Source organism: Oryctolagus cuniculus, chromosome 1, assembly GCF_964237555.1.
Source record: "Oryctolagus cuniculus chromosome 1, mOryCun1.1, whole genome shotgun sequence".
Taxonomy (NCBI): Eukaryota; Metazoa; Chordata; class Mammalia; order Lagomorpha; family Leporidae; genus Oryctolagus; species Oryctolagus cuniculus.
In genome coordinates, this window is record NC_091432.1 from 93,338,221 (window position 1) to 93,362,746 (window position 24,526).

General features: G+C 38.4%; 1 protein-coding gene and 1 pseudogene across 14 annotated transcripts in view; both read left to right on the top strand.

Annotated features, from left to right (window-relative positions):
- Nucleotides 1-3,627: 3,627 nt before the first annotated feature.
- LOC127485370 (U2 spliceosomal RNA) lies at nt 3,628-3,738 on the top strand (annotated as a pseudogene).
- Nucleotides 3,739-4,533: 795 nt separating this feature from the next.
- The window catches only part of CEP126 (centrosomal protein 126), a 141,310-nt gene continuing 121,317 nt past the window's right edge, over nt 4,534-24,526 (top strand). For all 14 annotated transcript variants that reach the window (XM_070077315.1, XM_051849943.2, XM_051849931.2 and 11 more), the window contains exons 1-2: nt 4,534-4,947; nt 19,909-20,028. In XM_070077315.1, coding sequence (XP_069933416.1) covers nt 4,820-4,947; nt 19,909-20,028 — 248 coding nt within the window. In that variant the 5' untranslated portion in view covers nt 4,534-4,819. The remainder of the gene's footprint in view (nt 4,948-19,908; nt 20,029-24,526) is intronic.

Here is a 24,526-nt window from a genome sequence, read left to right on the forward strand (position 1 = left end):
AGTTAAAAATTCTGGAAGCTGTACAACAAAAACAGAAGCCAATACTGACTAGTTTCCATGCCCTAGTTTGAAACAACACCCTTCATATGAAAAACAAGGTAGCTTTAGAGATTCTATCATTTTAAGCTATACAAATCCCTTTCTCATTGCTTCATACCTGTATTATAAATCCATTGTTTCGTGACATAGCCAATATATGGATGAATAAGTAAATATAAATAAAACATGCACTTAAAAATTCATCTAGTTTTTTAAGCATCAGATTTTTCTTTTTAAATTGAGAAAAGTGCTTTGAATAAGCTATACATTGATAATTGTGAAAGAGTTTGCACAAAAAATAATAGGAAAATAGAAATAACTAATGGAGTGAGAAAAATCACATTGGAAATATTTTGATAAAATGCTAAGTAGAAATTTGTTCCATGTGGATATCAGAACTGATAATTCAGAATTAAAATATCCTTTTAACAGTATGTAACTATCTGTAATGTTCATATTAATCATATAAATACCAAATTTCTATGTCTCTGATTTGTATGTTTTATAACTATATTATTAAAACACCATGGGGCCAGCATTGTAAATGCTTCAGGTCAAGCCTCCACCTGAATTGCTGGCATCCCATACGGGTACTGGTTTGAGTCCCAGCTGCTCCACTTCTGATCCAGGTCCCTATAAATGTGCCTGGGAAAACAGCAGATGATGGTCCAAGTGTTTGGGTCCCTACATCCACATGGGAGACCTGGATGAAGCTTCTGGCCCTGCCCTGGCATTGCAGCCATTTGGGGAGTGAACCAGTGGGTAGAAGAACTCTCCTTCTTTCTCTCCCTCTCTCTCTGTAACTGAGCCTTTCAAATAAATAAAATAAATCTTTTTTGAAAAAATCAAAAGTTCTGAACATAAGGGAAATAGTGTTCGTGAAAATCACCCTTCTCTGAATGACTATTGCTAGATCAATGTCTACAGTGAGTCTTCACGTTTTTTTTTGTTTTGTTTTGTTTTACGGTAACTCCTTCCCTCTATTCTACAAACATGTCTAAGACATCATTACCCTAAAATTAACAGGCAAATCAAAAGTCTTCTGCTTCAAGTATTATTTTTCCATCTCCTTTCTTAGACCAAGAACTATAAGGCACGAATTATGCCATAATATTGATGGTATTATTGAGGTAACAGATACACAAAAGGCATGCATAACTCACTTAATGAAGAAATACATTAATTATCTGTTCTCATCACCTGTTATTCAAACCTAAACTTCCCAGTGAGGCAGCATGAGGTGGTTGGGAGTATAGGGTACCTGATTTGCTTCTTAATTTCATCACTCCTTGGAAATGAGATAAACTTATCTAATATCATCACAATTCACTTACCTCCCTTGTACAATGAGGATTGTTGTGTGGACTAAATAATTTAATATATGTAAATACTTCGTACAGTATATGGGAAACAACAAGCATTCACATGTTAGACAGTGTTATTTTTATTTCTCTTGGCCTAGATGCTGTTCTAACATAACTGACAATGTTGAGGACCTTTATAATCTATAATAGGAGTAAATGAATATATGTCCTTCATGTTAAATTTCTAGTTGAAGTCCCCCTATGAACTTGAAATGATGATGATACAACTTTAGCAAGTTTAAATCAGCCAGACATTAAAATTCTTTGTTCTTTCACAGCTTGTCTGGAGACAAATTTAGGAAATTCTTATTTGAGCAAGAAAATACTTCAGCAGAAGATGGAAAAAAATAGGCTTAGCCAGGATGAAAGTGAAAGCACAAACATTATCCATCACAAGCTGTGGCCATGCCCTTTGAGGTTATAACAGTTGTCTGAGCTATTGCCTGAGGCTGTCTCCACACTCTGAGTCCCTCTACACCAACCACAACCTAACATAGGAGTATATTTTTTTGTAAAAATAGCCATATTTCAGATGTTTGGAAATAGTGACTTCAGACTATACCCATTAAGACAAATGTCTCAATGTAGCCAATCAGATGATTTCTCTATTCCGCTTCTGTTTGAGCCTAGAAAAGCCCTTGTTCACTACTCTGGTTCTGAGTGTTGCCTTAGCTTAAATCATTATTTACTCTGTTAATTTATCTAAATTTTTTCTTTTAATATAGTATTCAAATTTAATAAGTTATGTGAATGCCCATTGTAACCATAAAGTGGCATTAGTTTCTGTTGTAAGCAGAACATCACCACCAACCTATGAGAATGTTAGTAATTTTGTTGTCTAATAAGCGTTTCCCATTTAACACTTTTGAAATCTAATTCTTATTCTTTCTCTCACTCTCTATTCCTCCCCATCTTTGTAAATGGCAGTAGCCTTTATCCAGTTGTTCCAGCCCTGTCCTAGCAAAGCAACGTTTGCAAGAAGATTTTTGTGCGAGCAAGCATTTGGAGGCACTGAAAAACCAAATCATAGGGCAGAGGGGCACTGTGGCACATCAGGCTAAGCTGCCACTTAGGACAGCCACATCTCATACTGATGGAGTTTACCTCTACTCCCCATTCAACTTCTTTTTCTTTTCTTTTCTTTCTTTTGACAGGCAGAGTGGACAGTGAGAGAGAGAGACAGAAAGGTCTTCCTTTGCCGTTGGTTCACCCTCCAATGGCCGCCGTGGCCGGTGCGCTGCGGCCTGCGCACCGCACTGATCCAAAGGCAGGAGCCAGGTGCTTCTCCTGGTCTCCCATGAGGTGCAGGGTCCAAGGACCTGGGCCATCCTCCACTGCACTCCCGGGCCACAGCAGAGAGCTGGCCTGGAAGAGGGGCAACCGGGACAGAATCCGGCGCCCGGACCGGGAGTAGAACCTGGTGTGCCGGCGCCGCAAGGCGGAGGATTAACCTATTGAGCCACGGCGCCGACCCCATTTAACTTCTCTTAACATGCCTGGAAGACTGCAGATGATGGCACAAGTACTTGGGTCCCTGCCACCCATATGCCAAACTCTGATGGAATTCCTTGCTCCTGGCTTCAACCTTGGTCAGCCCAAGCTGTTGTGGACCTTTGAAGAGTGAATTAGTGAATGGAAGATCTCTCTTCCTCCCTATTCCCCATTACTCTATTCTTAGAATAAATAAATCTTTTTTAAAAATCATGTTTCTTAACACAATGAAAGCAAGCAATAAGGTAGCTAATAGTTACAAGATACCAACTAATAATATAGCAAAAACCAGATTTTCAGGAAAACGTAAATTGCCTAAAAACTCCAAACTGCAACCATGATTTTCTCATTTTATTTGCATTTTGCATTGCCCTACTTTGCCAACTCACAAATCCTGAGAGACAGAGTTGTGATATTAATAGCAGGAATAGAATCAAGGACAATGCCTGCAACTAGATCAATTTAAAACCTGCCATGATAGCGAATTGTCCAAGTGTACATGTTTAGTCTTTCTTTGTCAGGATTATATATTCTACCTTCTTGGTACAATCCTAAAAGGGACTTTTGTGTGTTTTGTGCTTAAAATCAAAATTGAATTTGTTGTGGGACTTTAAAATCTCAGTCCCCAGAACATATTCCAATTTGAGTCATTGCATCCAAGTTTACAAAAACTTGGTTCTAAGTAGTTTTAGCTGGAAAAGTTCATTAGTTCAACTCTAAAAATGAAAATATTATCGTCTCTTGGCCTTTTGGCTAAGATCATGTGTAGTATCTGCTCTTATCAGTTTAAAAATGAAATCATTGATTCACAAAGACAGAGAGAATGGTGGGTAAGTGATCTTTATTTGGTCTGTACATTCTGCTTCCAAACAGGAGTTTTCCATAAGAAAAAAAAAAGAACTAGATAAAAATACAATCAGAAGTGCTTTTATGTTGGACTCCAACAAAAAGTTTCAACCTTTTTCCAAATTTTCATTTATATAGCCTTTAAATTCATGGTTCAAAAATACATTTAACTTAACTCCTGGAACAATTTCAATACAATGGCTTAGTATATCCTCCCATGAAATTATGCGCTTAAGTCTGGACGCCTTTCCAGGCCGCCTTTGCTGTATTGGCCCATTCCCAGAGTCTGGCAGCAAGGCCAGAAATCTGAAATGTAGGCCTTCGAAGCAGGGCGATGGCCAGGAAAAGGACTACAGAGAGAATGGCAGAAGCATCATCGAGTGGGTGAAATGAGTGCAGGGAACGCAAACTTACACTGCACAAAGGCTTTTTTTTAAGAGATGATGTTTGGAAATAGTGATACCCCACACAGGATTCAGTAGTTAACAACAAACCCGACCCTTAATTAACCCAGAGATTTCAGAATCTGCCCTGCGGCAGATGCCTGGTCTACGGATTTTGCGTCCCAATGTCTTCCATCCCTCTCTATACTGCCACAAAAACAACCTCAAGAAACGGGAGGTAGAAGGCCCTGAGGCGCAACACAGTGGTTCTAGTGCAAACATGCGGCCCCAGGGGACGCCTCGGGTTCTACCCTAGGACCGCCAGGCCGCTGAAGGCTGGCGCGGCCGCTGGCGCCTCCTATTGGCTGCCTCGAGCGCGCGTTCCGCCCCGCGCCGCGCTCCGCCCTGGTGTCAGTTGCGAAGGACGCGGCGTCGGTTGGTTACCAAGATGGCGACGGCTGGGAGACTGCTGCCACCTTTGCTATTGCCAGGCAAGGTCTTCGCAGTTGCAGCAGCTGTCGCCACCACGGTCACGAGCGCCTCTGCGTGGGAGTCAGGGCTGCCGCGGCCAGTCTTTCGGCGCCCGTGACGCGGGGCTTGAGAGAAGGCTTGTGGGGAGGGGCCGAGGACGAGGAAGCCGGAGCTGCTATGAGGGAGGCGCTAGGGGCTGGCGAGGAGGTGGCGCTGAGGTGAAGGATGCTGACTGGGAGGCCGGGAGCCAGAAACGCGGTCCCAGGACTGGGCACTGACTCCTCCGACACCTGCGGCAGAGCGCCCCTCAGCCCCCAAGAGAGCGGCGGGCGTCACCGACCTGGCGCTTACCTGTATCCTTCCCAGCCTGTGGCTGCCGGGGTGGCGGTGTTGGCGACGAGGCAGGTGTTTTCCCCATAACTCCCCATGACCGCGGCCGCCAGGTGATGCAAATTAGCAAGTCATCTTAATGCGGGTGTTCTCATTGCCCCCACCTAATCCCGTTCTGCGCCCCCTTCCCCCTCCGCCCTGTTGTCCTACCCCATTCATCAACTTCTTTGTAAAATGTCGGGGATTTTTCAAATAGAGAAACCGTGTATTCTGTAGGAGTTATTTTTGCCTTCTAGAATGATGCCTTTATGTTCTTTACTTACATATTAATCACTTCTTGGTTAATCGTGCCACTTAGAGAAGTGGGAAAATAGAAGGAGGTTTTGCTGTCCTGAAGAATCCGTGAGAACAATTAACCTAGCACGTCTAGATCTGTTTAGCAGAGCTACTGAAGCCTAGCCCTGCTTGGTGATTTGTTTTGTTTTCTCCCTGTGCAGTCTGTTGTCACAGAGACAGCAGAGAAGAAATGAGAAGGAAGGGACCCGAGCTTCCCAAAACAGATTGCCTGGGACTTTTCCCTCATTTTTAGTTGAAGCCAACTTTGATGTTGCTGTTGGTTGCCTTGTAGATAAGCGAAAGAGTTTTGTTTACACAGTTTGCAAACCATGTTTATTCCTTCAGAGACTGTTGTGATGATTAGAATTTAACGTTTGAATTCTCCGGGGACTAGTTGGCAGGGATAATAGTGCCTAATCATCTTCATTCTTGTCTTCTCTTTCCAAAGTAACCTTTATTTTCTTATCCCTATTGTCTCCAACTTTTTCTGGGATGTCCTTTTAACTCTGTTGGAATTTTAACAGCATGTAAGCAATTTGTATTGATTATCTGCTTTTTGGCAGGCTCTGTTCTAGATTCTAGGGATATAAATTAATAAAAAAAGAGAGGTAGGTACAGAGTTTTACTAAGAGTAAAATATCCCTCTTCTGAGCATAATTTCCTGCACGTACGATCCCTTCTATTTCTTTGGTGAAGTTTCCAAAATTATATCCTGCAATAGCAGCTTCTACTTCCTCTCATCTGTTCATAAATAACTCCACTGAGTTTGACTTTTGCACTTGCTACTCTCAAAAATATACTCTGATATGAACTGGGTTATTTTTCTGTATTCATTTGACTTTGCCCTTGTGACATTGTATTTTCCTGGACACCAAACTCCTATTACACTGAACCTGATTTATCATGAAATCAACAGGGACATGGTAAACGGTTCGTGGACAAGGTGTTTCTACTATTGTCATTAATTAAATGATCAAAGATAAAATTGTATATGCAATGTAATACATACAAACACCACAGAAAATACTTGTAAATATAAGGGGACTACAGAAAGTTCCTGGAAAATCTGCTATCATTCACATAATAAATATGAGGTCTCTGCTAACATGACCCCAGCAGTAGATGCTCAGTGAATTTCAAGGCAACATGTTCTATACTTACCAGCATATTTATGACCCTTTATCTTTATGCACTAAAATAAATTATCTTTTAATTCTACTTTTTGACAAACTTTTTGAAGAACCCTCATGGAATTCAGCAGTACATCAAATGAACACACCAAATAGGCTTTATTCCAGAATTATAATGATGGTTTCCTAAAGAGAAATATATACTTTAAAATATAAAGACAAAATGTATTGTTAAGTTGTAAATTATCATTTCTTTTTTAGGTTTATTTATTTTAAATTTTTTTATTTAAGGTGACCATTTTTAATGTATTTATTGCAAGGTGTCTGGCGCTTAACAAATCTTCCCAGGCAGACGAATCGAATCATTAATTCACAGGCTTTTATTGGGATTCCGCTCCCAGGCGAGATTCCCCAGTCCCAACAGAGCGGGGGCGGGGAAGTCATGCATCAGAGGTTGGGAGGGCTCCTTTTATAGATTCAGGGCATGGGGGTTAAAGGTTGAGGCGGGTCTGAACCTCAATGGTTGACCTTTAGGCCCCCGCAGGGACCTTGACAAGAACTTTTCTTCCCCAGAAGTACAGGTAGGGACTTCTCCATTCCCAGAAGTGTAGGCCTTCCTTCCATGTGGATCCCAAAGCTACCATCCCGACCTTTTGATGATAGGAAAAGGGGTGACGATGAGTCTCTCTGGCTACTTCCTGCTGACTGGGGACATTGTCTACAGGGGCCCGCTGTGGGTATCTTGGGACTCCACAGGGACAGGCATGTATGGATGGAGAAGCATCTGGTTGACTGGTTGCTGAAGGCCTTGGTTCATTCCATTATCACCTGATGTAAACGCTTAAACAGACACTGTAGTATACAAGTCAAGGTGAGAATAACAACCAATGATCCTAAGAGTGGCATTAACCAGGTAATGAGAAGATTTCATAGAGGAGAGGAAATGAGGGGGGGGTCTCTGGACCCTTGTGAGGTTTGTTTGATGGACATGGTTTAAATCTAATCCCAGCCAAGACCAGGAGAAAGGCCACTCAACTTTTGCAGGTAGAGGGGTTTGTCTGTAGAGAAATTCTGAATAATCATACAACATTAAGTGGAGGAGAGGACCATCAGTACACACAGGTTGGGAGCAGAGCCACTGATGTTAGAGTAGAGGTTATTATTACAAAGGAATGAGGCCCAAGTAGGCTAGACAGTGTCTAGAACAAAGGACAGAGTCATTATTAGAGGACTCAAGAAAGGTGCTGTCTAAGCCATAACTAAATTTTCTGATTGAGAGACACATAGAAACTGACAGAAGGGACTTAATAATAATCTGGTGGGCTTTAGGCCTTGTAAGTTAAGATGCCCAGACCTATCTATCTCTTCACATAGGGTACATCCTAAGGGAGGTCTGACCCTCCTTGGGGAATGCACCCTGTTGACTTCCATTATCTACCTGGCTTGGGAGGAGAGCTGGCCAGGTAAAGGCAGGTGGCATCTCTAACAGGAAATTTACAGTTCTGCCTGCAATGTTGCTGACCCTACTTGGCCATCCCCTCAGCTGCAGTGGTCACTTTGGAAGCTGGGCTGAGTGAAGGGCTTTTCAGCTTAGAACCAATAAGATACGTGGCTCTGACCTGAAGTCCTTTGACTCCAGGGCAGGTCCATTTCCAGTGATCCAACTCTTGGCTGGCAGAGCTGCCAGGGCTCTTCACAAGCGGATTTCTGCTGAAGCCCAGGCTTACCACTCTGAAAGCCACTTAGTGGACTGGCCTGTTGGGTCTCCTTAAGGGAAGATCACTGTACAGAACAGCCATTAATAGGCCTGCCACCTATCTTTACATTTCTGATGCCTAGTTTTCTCTTCCTCCTGGTTTTTGTTAAAGCAGACCAGAGGATGCAAGTCAAGGGGGTGTTCAAGCTACCATTGATTTTTTTGAGTTGTCTTTTCCTTTTTTTAATTATGTGAGGTGAACAAATTTTGTCTATTTCATCTATACAGATTTAGGAACATAGTAATACTTCCCACCCTATCCTTCTTCCTGCCAATGCTCCCACCCTGTCTTCTCCTTCCTTTTGTTTTCTTTATTTTTAGATGAAAGAGTAATATGTGATATTTCAGTGAAGGTATACATTGTACAGTAATCAAGGAAAAGTAACATTCATCACCTCAAATATCTGTTATCTGTGCTATCAGAACATTTAAAAATCTTTTAGTCACTTTGACAAATATATTATTACAGCTATAATCACCCTACTATATAACAGTAGTCTTTTAATTTTTACAATGACATACTTTCAGTTTATTATATAATCTTCTAGCTTGGATATTTCTTCTGCCTCACCAAGTCTGTTAAGGCTTTCCACTGCATTTTTTATTTGACATATTGAATTCTTCATTTCTAATATTTCAGTTTGATTTATCTTCAGAATCCCTAATTCATGGAAAATTTCTCCTACATGACATGTATGGATTCCTTTAATTCATGAATTTGCTTCTCGTTGCTCCTGAGTAGTCCTATGATCCTTCTATTGAATTCTTTTTCAGGCATTAATCTCTTCATCTTCACATTCTAATATTGTGTGATTGTGTTCCTTTGATTGAGCCATGTTGTCTTCCTTGTTCTTGTTTCTTGTATTTCTGCATTTATTTTTAGGCATCTGTGAAACAGTTGTTGGCTTTCTACACTGATGGGATTTATTTTTGAACTATGCCTCTGTGGTTTGGTGGAGTGTCTGCTCCTTCAGTGAATACCCAGAAGCATGTACTTGGGTGGGGCCAGGGAGCTCTGCTAAGTACTCAAGATTGGAGGAGAATCTAGGGTGACACCCAGATTGTGCATGGTAGATCTCTTCTGTTGTCAGCAAGGGAGAGAGTATGATCACACCTGTTGGTGTAATCACAACCTCACTTCTTCTCTTCCAACATGATAATGCCTGGTGTTAGCCCACAATCTGCACAACTCTAGCCCATGTTGGTGCATGAACCCCACAAAGAATATCACAGTTTTCAGTGTGAGCACAGAACCCTCAGCTATGGTCCCCCACCCCAGGCAGTCTTAGAGCTCTGAGTCTCTCTTGCCAGACACAATGATTGCCTAAAGACTGTGCTACACCCTACACCCTACGTGCAGTAGTGAATTCCCACAGTCATAGGGATAGGGCACAGGACTTCCACAGTCATGGGGTACAGAGAACGCCCTCTCTGTCCTATGCACCTGCCCTGTCCATGGAGAGAGCAGTCATTTCCAGAGTTGCCTGTGGTTGCTCCACCTTGGCAGTTTTAGCCCCAAGCCTGTGATAGGCTGAGATGATGAGTGCACCTCACAGTCCTAAGTAGGTGCCCAGCCTCTGTCAGCCCTCCCATCCAGACTTTGTGGGTAATATGGATTATTTTCCCTCTGGTAAAATCCCTGCTTGTGCACACAGGACCCACTGCAGCCTCTACTGGTGTCAAGATGGTGCCTTCTCCTGGCCAGTTGCAGGGCGCCCTTGTGGGTGAATGAGGAAAATGAAATGTGCTTTTCCTTTACTGTATTAGGTGGGTGCCCTGCTCCCTAACTAGGGCTCCAGTCTGGACACATCAGTGTGGTCTGCTAGGTTCCCCTCATGCAGTATCAAGTGGCGTGGGCTGCTGCATTCTGCCCTCACCTCGCTCTCAGGCGCTTGTGTCTCTTCCAGATCCCAGCTGCAGGAGATGTATATGGTGTCCTTGCACCCTGCTGCACATCCACTCTTTAAACATTGCTCCATGTTGTCCCTCGTCTTCCTGTAGAATTTCCACTGCACACGTCTCTCTAACTCTCCCCAGGGAATACACTTCCTTCACTTTTCTTCTGCTGTCTCCCCTAGTCAAAATCAGCACATCTATTTCTTATTCAGCTATCTTGGAATCCTCTCATGTATATACAGATTTAAGAGCATAATGAGAATTCTCACCCTATCCTCCCTCTCACCCATGCTCCCGCTATACTTCCTCCTGCCTTTCTTATTTTTTCTTTTAATTTTTTAAAGATGTATTTATTGATTTGAAAGTGAGTTATACTGAGAGAGAGAGAGAGAGAGAGAGAGAGAGAGAGAGAGGGAGAGAGGGAGAGAGCAGTCTTCCACCCTCTGGTACACTCCCCAGTTAGCTGTAACAGCTAGGGCGTGGCCAAGCCAAAGCCAGCAGCCAGAAGCTTCCTGTGGGTTTCCCACATGAATAGCATAGGCTCAAGCACCTGGGCCATTTTCTGCTACCTTTCCCAGGGCATTATCAGTGAGCAGGATCAGAAGTAGAGTCTGGGGCTTGAACCAGCATCCACATCAGATGCCAGAATTGCAGGTGGCGGCCTAACCTGCTACATCACAATGCTCCCCTTTTAATTTTTACAGTGACATACTTTCAGTTTAGTAAATGATCATTTTAATGGATGACCAAGACTAATATAAAATGCAACAGCTTTTGCTACTCTGTGTATGTGTGTGTTTGCTGGTTTATATATACTTTTACTAATATAAAAGAGCACTTCAGAAAGTTCGAAAAGTGGAATTTAAAGGTAAGCTTACTTATTTTGGTGCAAAAAAAATGAATTCAGTACCCAGAAGCCATTCCATTTTCTGTTGAAGATATTTTGTCAGGGGAGTCAGTAAAAGAACAAAACTGTACAAATTCCAGCTGATTAAAATTAGCTAAAGTTCTGTCGATCTTTTATATAAACTCAAATAGAAATAAGATTTAACAAAAACTGAAAGGACACTCAAGTTCCCTTCATATTACGACTCTTTTTTTCCTCATAAATATCCCAGTTTTGTCCCTTCCATTTATCTTAGCATCTACCTTGCCTGTCTGTCTTCTCTCTTCAGTTTATATCCAATTCTTGATTATTTGCACAAATTCTTTCACCAACAATCCTTAATTCTTTGCACTCCTATCCTTCTTCCTCAACTACTCAGAAACTACTCAGGAATTACAAAGCCCCTTTTCTCCACTGCTTTATGCAAATAACAAAAATACTGTCAGAGAAAAATCACAAAACAATACAGATTGGTTTTTGGTTTCTAGCTCTATCCAAACTGTAGCAGTATTCTCTCTTCTTTTACTTAATGTCTGTTTCAGATCTGTCTCCTCTCATCACTCTCAATGAACTGTATGATCATTTCATAAAACATGAATGTCATGAACTTCCTCAGGTCTCCCAGTAAACTGCATACCCACACACTCCCACCCACCTACCTGTCTTTCCTCCAGGCCCGCTAATTGGAATAAGTGAAAGTGAATCCATGCACTTATGCCCTTATTTCCACCCTCTTCCTCCTCAGGAGCCCTGGATTATAAATTATCCCAGCTGTTATAATTTACTCTCAGTTTCTTAGCGTACTTCTTGCCCTGCAGCCTGTAAACGTGTTAAGGTTTTGGTCATTCTTAAAATTAAGTAAATCAACAAACATTTTGATCATAAGAACTATTTTAGCTGTATTCTCATATCTACATATTCTTTTTCGTACCTCTAAGAAAAGGAGTTTGTAGTTTACTCTATCTTGAGTCATACCTTATGCTACATTCCAAAATAAACTTGAGCTGATAAAAGGGATAATATAAAATAAATATAAAATGAAAACTGACAAAAAATAGAATTTCACACTTATATTTGAAGGTATAACTTTACCTTTTGAAGAGAAAGTAATTTTAAAAGTATTTCACAGATAACATTACCTTTAAAATTTAAGGAGAAATTGTAAAGCTTGAAATACCTGGGGAAAAATATTTGTACTATGAGAAATAATATTTGTATTATTCTGCCTATATTTAAGTTTTTAAAAATAATTTTAATGAAGTTCTCAATAACTGACTAATGAATTAACAATACTCCAAAGATAAAAATAAAAATTAATAATTAACATAGGAAATGTTCTGTTTTTGCTAATACATAAACATGGTTTTATACCTCATCTTTCTGTTTAGAAAGTACTAGGCCATGCTCATGGGCTTTTTAAATTTATATTTCTAATGGCATGTAAGTTTGTATAACCCCTTTAGACGCTTATTTTTCTATAATACATGAAAGGCTGTGTAAATGCATATCCACTAGTCTTGTCATGTCTGCCTCAGAGAATTTTCTCAAAGAAAGTGATTCAGCAAGACTTGATTATATCATTACTATGTTATAAGAACTATGCCAGGAATTGAAGTTTTAGAAATATATAGGAGATACAAATGATATACTCATGAAAGTATCAAGTAATATGGTAGAGGTTAGAAAAGACCTCATAGGGGAAAAAAATTGATGGTGATAACCCTGAAAGGATGAGTTGAGTTAGACAACCAGATGCCAAGAAATAATGGCATGACACATGCTGATCATGGCTTATTCTGTTGAATTATCTCAATATGGTTGGGAATAGAATTCATACAGGGAAGTGTTGAGAAATGAAGCTGAAAAACACTACACTAAACAATACTTTACTTACAAGTTCAAAAAAATTGGAGTTTGTCATGAACTGATAGTTTTTGGGAAAAACAAACAATAGGAAAAAATAAAGAATGAAAAACACAACCAGATTTCTATCTAGCTGGCTTTGTGGAGGTTCAAATGAATGATGGCTAGATTAAGGATATGACTTGCAAACTGTGAGTCCAGTGTTAGTAATGCACTATCTCTAGTGGGAAATCAGTGTTATTAGAAACATGGGAGTGAAGTAGTGTAAATGGCTGATGGTGAGTGCTTCTGGCATATTACTGTAAGTACTTGGACTGGTGGATTCTTGATTCCTCTTCACGCTCTTGTTAAGGAGCTGTAAAAAATATTACTGTTAAAAATCCAAACCTTTCTTTGCTTCATGTAATGAGAAGATAGCTAAATTTACTTTAGGGCTTCTCAGAAAAGCTCTTCTTTTATTGAAATTTACTAGAATGGAATGGGGTAAGAAACCACTTAGCCTATGTATTGGATTAAAAATCAATGTCATGATAAAATTCCAAATAAAGAGAATTCTTGGAGGCTTTTAAAAATGACCTATTTTCAGTTAGGTTTAATAAATAAATGCAGGGAAGCAGGTCAGATGATTGTCTTGTAGCAGACAAAATTTTTAAATCATGTTAGACTTGAATTCATCAGTTAATTATTTGGATGAGGGTGGATGGGGTAGGATAACAAAATTGCTGTTTGTGTTTCTTTCCTTAAGGAAAAAGATGTGAATCCCAGCCTTATTTCAGGCAAGCCTTTGAAACTATGATGGACATAAGTCTAAATTAAATGTGTGTTGTATGTTTTTTTTTTCATTATATTGCTCTTAAGATTACTGAGGTGACAGTTTAATTCTTAAAGCAAAATGGAAGCATAAATAAATAATACAAAAAAAAAGGAGATGAGTTAAAAGAGTAATGAATGGGACCAGCATTGTGACACAGCAGGTTAAGCCACTGCATGGATGCTGACATCCCATGTGAGTGCCCGTTTGAATCCCAGCTGCACTACTTCCAATCCAGCTCACTGCTGATATACCCAGGAAACCAACAGAAGATGGCCCAAGTACATGGTGGAAGACTTAGATGAAGTTCCTGGCTCCTGGATTCAGCCTGGCCCGAACCTGTCACCTGTGGCCTTCTGTGGATTGAACCAGCAGACGGAAGATGTCTCTACCTCTTCCTCACTCCCTCTCTCTCTATAAGTCTGCCTTTCAAATAAAATCTTTCAAAACTGCAAAAGTACTGAAAATAAAATATTTTTTTAAAAAGGGCTAAACTGCAATAAGCATAGGGATACAGAAAACTCTTTCATATGCTGATTTTATTTTCCTTGTGTAAATTCCCAGGAGTGGGATTGCTGGATCGTATGGTATATCTATTTTTAGCTGTCTTCTACAATTGCTGCACTGGTTTACATTCCTACCAATAGTGGATTAAGAGTACCTTTTCCCCCATATCCTCACTAGATTTATTGTTTGTTGGTTGTAGTTTTGATTTGCATTTCCCTGATGCTAGTGATCCTGAGCATTTTTCATCTATCCTGTTGGCCATTGAATTTCCTCTTTTGAAAAACCCATGTTGAAGTCCTTTGCTCATTTCATGACTAGATTGGGTTTTTTTTTGTTATTGTTGAGTCTTTTGAGCTCTTTCTAGATCCTGAATATTAATCCTTTATCAGTCGCATAGTTTGCAAATGTTTTCTCCCATTCTGTTGGTTTCCTCTACACTTTGCTAAGTGTTTCCTTTGTAGAGCAGAAGCTTCTCCATTTGATATAATCCCATTTGTCAATTTTGGCTTTGATTTTGTCTGTGCTTCTGGGGTCTTTTCCAATGTGTCTTTGTCTATGCCGATATCTTGCATATTTCCCTAAAGTTTTACTCTAGTAATTTGATGATATCAAGTAAAAGATTTAGATCCTTGATCCATTTTGAGTTAATTTTTGTATAAGGTGTAGAGGTCTTGTTTCATACTTCTATATACAGAGATCCAGTTTTCCCAGAATCATTTGTTTAAGAGACTATCTTTTCTCTAGGTATTGATTTTTAGGTATTTTACCAAAATGGTTGTAGATGTGTGGATTGATTTCTGGAGTTTCTATTATGTTCACTTCATTTACATGTCTATTTTTGTGCCCATACCAGGCTGCTTTGATTATAACTACCATGGAACATGTCTTGAATGTTGGTATTGTGTTATCCCCAGCTTTGTTTTTGTTGTATAAGATTGCTGTAGCTATTCAGGGTCTCTTGTGTTTCCATATGAATTTTAGCATCTTTTTTCCTAGATCTGAGAAGAATGTCATTGTTATTTTGGTTGGGGATTACACTGAATTTGGAAACTGCTTTTGGTAATATGAACATCTTGATGGTATTAATTCTTCCAATCCATGAACATGTAAGATTTTTCCTTTTTTGTGTGTCATTTTTCACTTCTTTCTTTAATGTTTTGTAATTTCCATCATAGAGATGTTTGACCTCCTTGGTTAAATTTATTTCAAGGTATTATTAAGCTTTTTGTTACTATTGTGACTGGGATTGATCTTAGAAATTCTTTCTTAGCCATGGTATTGTCTGTGTATACAAATGCTGTTGTGTGTGTTAATTTTATATGCTGCCACTTTACCAAGTCTTGTTTTTTAAAGATTTATTTATTTATTATGCGGAGTTACAGAGAGGCAGAAGGAGAGGGAGAGGGAGAGGGAGAGGGAGAGGGAGAGGGAGAGGGAGAGGGAGAGGGAGAGGGAGAATGAATCTTCTATCCTCTGGTTCACTCCACAAAGGCCAGAGTTGGGCTGATCCAAAGTCGGGAGCCTGGAGCCTCTTCCGGGTCCCCCACATGAGATTATGGGCCCAAGCACTTCTACCATCTTCAACTTCTTTCCCAGGCACATTAGCAGGGAGCTGGATCAGAAGTGGAGCAGCCAGGACTCAATCCAGCACCCCTATGGAATGTTGGCACTACAAGTGGTGGCTTTACGTGCTGCACCACAGCACCAGCTCCTACCATATTCTTTTATGCATTCCAGTAGTCTCTTAGTGCATTCTTTTGATTCCTCTATCTATAAAATTATGTCATGTGCAAACAGGGATAATTTGACTTTCCAGAGGTATCCCTTTGATTTCTTTCTCTTACCTAATGGATGTGGCTAAAACTTCCAGGACTATATTGAATAGCAATGGTAAAGTGGACATTCTTGTCTGGTTTCAGATCTTAGTGGAAATGCTTCCAGCTATTCCCCATTGAATAAGATGCTGGCTATGGGTTTGTCATAAATTTTCTTGATTTGTTGAGGAATGTTCCTTCTATACCAAATTTGCTTAAGGTTATTATCATGAAAGGGTGTTGTATTTTATCAAATGCTCTCTCTGATGGAGATAATAATATGGTTTTTATTCTTCAGTTTGTTAATGTGATATATCACATTTATTGATTTGTATATATAGAACCACCCCTTCATAGCAGGGATGAATCCCACTTAGTCCAAGAAAATGATCTTTCTGATGTGTTGTTGGATTCAATTAGTTAGTATTTTGTAGAGAATTTTGCATCTACACTTATTGCAGCTCACTTAACAATCGCTAAAGTATGGAATCAACACAGATGTCCATCAACTGATGGCTAGATACAGAAATTATGGTGTGTATATATACATACACACACACACACACACTACTCAGCCATAAAAAAAAAGAATGAAATTCTCAGAGTTACATAGAGAGATAGAAAAGAGAGAGGTCTTCCACCTACTGGTTCATTCCCCCAGTGGCCACAACAACAAGAGATGAGCCTATCAGAAACCAGGAGCTTCCTCTAGGTCTCCCACATGGGTGGAGGGGCCAAAATCCTGTCTTTTGCAACAAATTGTATGCAGCTGGAAACCATTATACTTAGTGAAATAAGTGAGTTTCAAAAAGACAAATACCAAATGTTTTCCCTGATCTGTGGTAGCTTATAGAGTATAAAAATATATACTGTATAGGAGTGAAATTAACATTTTGAGATTGGATGCTTGTTTACAGCCCTTGTCTGTACTGCTGAGGAACAGTGTTTTCTTCTGCTTACTATTTGTTGAACTCTTTACTTTGTATAGGGTTAATCTTATAAAGTAAACCAAAAGATCGTTATAAAAATTAAGAGAGGGAGGAAGAGGAAGGAAGAAGTAGGAAGGGAGCTTGGGCAGGAAGGACGGTAGGGTGGGAAGTATCACTGTGTTCCTAAATCTGTATGTAGGAAATATATGAAATTTGTTTACCTTAAATAAAATAAAGTTTTAATTAAAAGGACAAAAAGGAGAAGAAAAGTACTGAAGTAGTTCAGGGAAGAAATTTAGAGCATTGGAGCCAATTCAGTGGAAGAGAGCATAATAATAAAGGAAAAGTACAATTAAGAGAGCACTAAAGTACATTTGGCAAGAAAATAGGCTACATGATGCATAATTACTTTTGATGGTAATATTTTTAACATCCTAATTGGCAAGGGACAATTGGGATAGGGTGAAGTAAGGATCAAATTGGGGCAGATTAGGCTATGCTTTTAAATATAATCAGTTACCTAATCCTACAACCCATGATATTCTTGTTTTGTTATACATATTAAGTATACAAAAATTATCTTTTAGGTATTTCACAAAGATTCTTATGGAAATATCTTACCTATACTGAACAGTTTTTATAAAAATAACAAATTTAACCAGGTAGCTTATATTTTCTAACCTTGAATACCATATTTGAAAATATTCAAAGACAGCAAGCAAAAATTTACTGAACGTGTGTGTGTGTGTATGTGTGTGTGATAGTCATTTGACTAAATTTGAGGATATATAGTTGCCAAAACATTGCATTCATAGTGTTCTTTATGCTCATGTGAGATCTTAAACATGTTTATCAGAAAACAGCTATCTCCACATGTACTTCACCTATGGCATAGTCCTCCATGCTTCTCACCTAAGCCAAAGCCTCCCCCTAATCTCATGCATTGTCCCTGGGTATCCTGAAAGGAAGTTGTACTTTCCTTACTGCCAAATTGTGACTTTTCATTAACTAACCATCTTGTTGAAGTCTGGCTATTACTCTATGAAAGAAGAATAGGGTAAACCTTTAGCTGTTTCTGTGCTGATGAAGAATAAGATTTCCAGGGGCCAGCGCTGTGGCTCAGCAGGTTAACACCCTGGCCTGAAGCGCCAGCATCACATATGGGTGCTGGTTCTAGTCCTGGTTGCCCCTCTTCTGATCCAGCTCTCTGCCATGGCCTGAGATAGCAGTGGAAGATGTCCCAAGCCTTGGGCCCCTGCAACAACATGGGAGACTAGAAGGAAGCTCCTGGCTCCTGGCTTCAGATTGGCGCAGCTCTGGCCATTACGGGCATCTGGGGAGTGAACCAGTGGATGGAAGACCTCTCTCTCTGTCTCTACCTCTCTCTGTAACTCTGCCTGTCAAATAAATAAAATAAATCTTTTAAAAAAAGCAGATTTCCTTCTCTTTTTATTTCATTTTTGTAAGTCCATCCAAAAAACCTACTTTAAACAAAAATACACACATGTAAGTGTATTGGGTACTTGTGAAGAGGTAATGCAAAATTTTGTTTAAAAAAAAGAGTAAATTATGGTCTATGATTTAAAAGTGGTTGAAGAACAACATAATTGAAAACAATAAAGCTCATACTACCAAAGCTTCAAACAACCAAAAAATTCAAATACATGTATTTTGAAATATATAATAGTATTGCTGAAGGACTGTAGAATACTAAAATTAACACATTTTGAAAATTAACAAATCATGCTCAATAAAATTTATTGTGTGTGTTTCTTGTATATTTTACCATTAATCAATTTAGGACATAAAATTATTTTATTGATCCTATAAAGAAAAGTTTTGAACCTCTGTTTTTGGGAAAGAAAATTTTAAACAAGCTGTTTATTCTAAAAAGAACAAGCTATAATGTTCTGCATTCAGTTTCTGACTTCAGTAGTCTCATGTAATGATAAGATACTGAATAGTGATAAATTGGCAATTGAATGAGCATTTTGTTAAAATTCAGAGTAACAAAACAAAATTAAGACAAATTTGATAAACATTTAATGCAATATAAAGCACTAAATAGGAAAAATTAATTTTATGAACAGCTTATATAAGAAAAATTAATCTTAGGTAATAACTTTCAAATGAATTGGTGTTTGGCAAAACCAAAATTTTCCTTTAGTTCTTGGCAAACTTCGGGATTCAGATGCCTATGCTCAGTTGTACTAGTTGCTTGGATTTTCTAGTTTCTTGTAGTTGTAACCTATAAGAAAATCACTAAGTAAATAATTAAATGTATACTCCCAAATATTCCAATTATTATTTTTTAAATATTTATATATGACTTTTATACTATAGATTAAAGAATCTATTGAAATATTTAATTCATGTACTTCCTATTAAGGAGAGCTTTATTTTTTATTATATGTATATATATGCCTAAGAAGGCAACTTTTAAAATTTTTTTTTAATTTTTTTTTGACAGGCAGAGTGGACAGTGAGAGAGAGAGACAGAGAGAAAGGTCTTCCTTTTGCCGTTGGTTCACCCTCCAATGGCCGCTGCGGCCGGAGCATTGCGCTGATCCGATGGCAGGAGCCAGGTGCTTCTGGTCTCCCATGCGGGTGCAGGGACCAAGCACTTGAGCCATCCTCCACTGCACTCCCAGTCCACAGCAGAGAGCTGGCCTGGAAGAGGGGCAACCGGGACAGAATCCAGCGCCCCGACCGGGACTAGAACCCAGTGTGCTGGCGCCGCTGGGCGGAGGATTAAGAAGGCAACTTTTTAGTACTCAAATATTTGTCAAATTAATGAAGATGTTCAATCTCTATATCTAAGCTCATGATTTATAAAAGTAACCTCCCCCCAAGAATGTAAGATATATCTTAAGTTCTAATACCAAGTCACAATATTTTTTTTTACAGATGGTCATGTACTAACACTGATGTGTATGCATACCAATTATTCCACAAAACTATCATTAGGATGAGTTGTAATTATATTTATCAGTTAGCACTAATGTGTTTCCACTGACGATATAAACCATTGTTTCTTAACTTAATGCTATCATTAGAGATATGAAAATCCACCTAGAGAAAAATTTAGAAGAAGAGCGCCAAATATTACTACAGCAACAAAAAATATGTCGAAATCGAGCACGTAAATATTTTGTGGAGTCAAACCGGAGAAAAAAGTAAGTGATTGTATTATATTGAGAAGCATAGAAATGCAGTCAATATAAATTGTTTCTCTACTGTACACATCTTTATGGACCTAAGTCATTACCTTGCCTTTTCTATAAAACATTGATCAAGATGCATGCTGCTTTGTTAATGTTATTGTTTTCTGCCTAATGGACAAGGATAGTGGTGTATTGTCTAGTTCACTGACTGTGACCATAGTAAGCTTTTCTTGTCATAGAGCAGCTTATGACAATGCCAAATACACATCATAAAATATGTTATATTTTTTGTTTTTTAAAATCATTTCATGATGAATTAGAAGAGTGCCGATTAGTATTTAGTCTCTAATAAGTTAATTTTATTATTCATAAATATACATTTTCTAAATGTGCCATTTTCTTTCAAGTACAAAAATGGGGGAAAATGAATAATGGTGGAAATGTATAAAAATGATTTTATAAATAACTGCCAAAAAGAGTTTTCTACTGTAACCTGGAAGCTAAAGTAAGCAAAAATGCCAACTATCTAATCACTGCCTAATGTTTTTCAGGATTTTTAAAAATTAATAGATATCTCTTAAGACAGTAATTATGACATTATTATTGTTTTTACTATCTTCTCCATAGTTTTATAATATATGAATAGCAGAAAACCTCTAGAGTTTATTAACTGCATCATTGGTTATATGTTGCAAATCTCATTTGAGGAATACAAAACTGTTTACCTGTAATTTATTTTCTTGTGTTATAGTTCTCTCTAGATGAACTCTTTCATTGTCTGATGTAGTTGAAATTCTTTCATGAAACTTAGTTTTGTTTTTGCTTTTTTGGTTTCTGTTTTTCTCTTACTTTTTGACTCCTGAAGCTTCTGAAAGGTACATGATTGTATTCAGTAAAGATGAATGGACTTCTGAGTCAGAGATCTAAAACATCTTAGTTCTCTTAATTAAAAAAAAGATAATTTCATCTCTTTGAGCCTCAGTTTTCTCCTTTATGATTGGAATTAATAGTATCTATCTCAAGCAATTTTTATGTAGGAAAAAGAAACAAAATTATATGAATATTTCATAATACAAGTAAAATATACTATGATGTCTGGCAGTTCCATCTTAGATAGTTTGTTGAACAATAAACTTTTGTCAATTATCTATTTTCTTTTTACAGAAAACTTTTCAATTATCTATTTTCTAGTAATTGACTTGCTTTGTGAAATAGTATCCATAAAATTCCTATTTCTATTCCTTCATTAAATACTCATAATAATTCTGATGCAGAAAATAATAAATTTTTATTTAAAATTTTAAGATGCAAAATATTATCTGATACAATTTTGCTATATTTTGTTTCTGTTACCCTAAATTAAAATGTAAAGACATAAAACTTTATTTTAAAATACTAACCATTTGTCCCTCTATCTCACCTTTTAAAAATGAAACCAAGTTATTTATGCATTTCTAGATTTCAAAAATTGTGGGAATGGCAGTTTTGGCCATGCCATTATCTGTCCATTTATCCATCATCTGTATTTATTCTGTCCACTTACATTGTGGTTATGGAGGGTTTTTTTAAGTTTTTCCCCCCTTTATAGGGACAGTCTCCTAGCCAGTTGTCATTTATATTTTGACAGTGTCAGTGTTACTTCCCCAGAAGTAATCAAAGGGAAATGTTCCTAGCATCCAGAACTCTATTTCCTTTAATTGTTTAATATCACACAAATTTTTTCTTCACTACATTCTTGCATTCCTATTACCCATGTTTTTGCATTTATTTATATATATGTGTGTATATATATATATTTATACATATTTGGACAGGCAGAGTTAGACAGAGAGACAGAGAGAAAGGTCTTCCTTTTTACGTTGGTTCACCCCCAAAGTGGCCACTACGGCCGGCTCGTTGTGGCTGGTGTGCTGTGCTGATCCGAAGCTAGGAGCCAGGTGCTTCCTCCTGGTCTCCCATGCGGGTGCAGGGCCCAAACATTTGGGCCATCCTCCACTGCACTCCCGGGCCACAGCAGAGAGCTGAACTGGAAGAGGAGCAACCAGGACAGAATCCGGTGCACCAACCAGGACTAGAACCCGGGGTGCCAGCACTGCAGGCGGAGGATTAGCCTAGTGATCCCTGGCACCGGCCCATTATATATTTTTTTTACATTCTCAAAAATATTTATAAAATGGTATTTCATTTTTTGTTACTTTCCAACAAATTTTTTTAAAGATTTATTTATTTCATTTGAAAGCCAGAGTTACAGATGAGCAGAGGCAGAGAGAGAGAGAGAGAGAGAGAGAGAGAGAGAGGTCTTCCATCTGTTGGTTCACTCCCTAGATGGCCACAATGGCTGGAGCTGTGCTGGCCAGGGGCCAGGAGCTTCTGGGTCTCCCACATGGGTGCAGGGGCCCAAGGACTTGGGCCATCTTCTACTGCTATCCCAGGCCATAGCAGAAAGCTGGATCAGAAGTGGAGCAGCTGGGACTTAAATTGGCACCCTTATGGGATGCCAGCACTGTAGGTGGTGGCTTTACCCACTACACCACAGCATGAGCCCCAAACTTCCAAAGAATTTATCCCTTCAACTTACTGCTCCAGTGGGTTTTTACTACATTTTAGGCCTACTGCACAACTAGAATCCTGCAATTTCTCTATATCACTTCAGGAGTTGGAAATACAATTTCTTGCCTCCAGTAACACACCCCACACTAGTTTTTTAATATATATCATTGCTGGAGTACATCCCCAAGTAACTTTCTTTTCTTTTCAAAGATTTATTTATTTATTTGAAAAGCAGAGTTAGAGAGAGAGAGAGAGAGAGAGAGAGAGAGAGAGAATCTTCCATCAGCTGGTTCACTTCCCATATGTTGGTTGGGCTGATCCTAAGCTAGGAGCCAAAAGCGTCTTCTAGATCTCCCACATGGATACAGGGCCCCAAGTACGTTGGCCGTCTTCTGTTGCTTTCCCAGGTGCATTGGCAGGGAGCGGGATCTGAAGTAGAACAGCCAGGATAGAACCTGCACCCGTATGGCATGCCAGCATTGCAGGCAGTGGCTTTACATCCCAACGTAAATTTCTAATATGCTGCTTTGTAGACCAAGTAATTTTAAGATACATAAACATAAAGGAAAGTAATTTAATTCCTATATTGTTTCAATTCACTACTCATAACAATCTTTTGGTAGGTAAATAGTTATTTATTCAGTCAACATATATAGCTAATTGAGTACCAATGATTCAGCAATATGTCAGGAGAAAAGTCTGTTTTGTTAGTGTATTCTATTAGACTTCAGACAATGGTGATAATCTGATTTAATGCAACCTCATGAGAAAAAGAAATTGAAGTAAATTTTAAGAAATGCCCAAAGTGAGCTTTCAGATTGTTTTATTTATTATTTTTATTATTTTAAATTTATTTACATAAAGAGAACAGATTTCATGCATTTCATAAATACAACTTTAAGCATATAATGATGCTTCCTGTCTCTCCCTCATTCATTTCTTTTGTTTTCCAATTAATTTTCAGTAACATACTTTCAATTTATTTTATACTCACAGGCTTAAACCTCCACTAAATAAAGGATTCAACAAGTAGAAAGTAGAAAGATCACTGTTCAGCAGGAGTATTGACAGGGGCTATAAACAATAATCAAATCTCAAGAAGCCAATTTTACTTATATACATTATATTTTTCTACTCTATGTATTATCTACAAACCAAAGAAATATGGTATTCATGTTTTGGAGTCTTGCTTACTTCACTAACCATAATAGTCTCCAGTAGCATCTATTTCATTGCAAACAAAGGATTTCATTCTTTTTTATGATTGAGTAATAACTGTTGTATGTATATACCACATTTTCTTTTTCCAGTTATCAGTTGATAGACATCTGGGTTCATTCCATATCTTAGCTATTATGAATTGAGCTGCTATACACATGGGGGTACATGTAACTCTTTCATATACTGATTCCATTTCCTTTGGTAACTTCTCAGGATTGGGATGGCTGGGACTTACAGTAGGTCAATTTTCAGATTTTTGAGGAACCTCCATACTGTCTTCCATAAGAGTTCTACTGTCTTACATTTCCAACAGCGGTGTATTAGGGTACCTTTTTCTCTACATCCTCACCAGCATTTGTTATTTTTTGAGTTTTGGATGATAGCCATTCTACCTGGAATGAAGTGAAACCTCATTGTGGTTTTTAGTCGCATTTTCCTGTCGGGAATGTTCTCTGAACATTTTTTCATGTGTCTGTTGACCATTTTATTTCATCCTTTGAAAAGTACCTGTTGTCCTTTTCCCATTTCCTAACTGAATTGTTGTGTTGTTGCTGAGTTTCTGTGCTCCTTATATATTCTGAGTATTAATCCTTTATCAGTTGCATAGTTTGCAAATATTTTCTCCCATTCTGTCAATTGTTGATTGTCTCCTTTGTTTTGAAGAAACTTCTTTAGCTTGATGTAATCCTGTTTATTTTTTTCTTTTATTGATTGTACTTCTGGAGTCTTATCCAAGAAG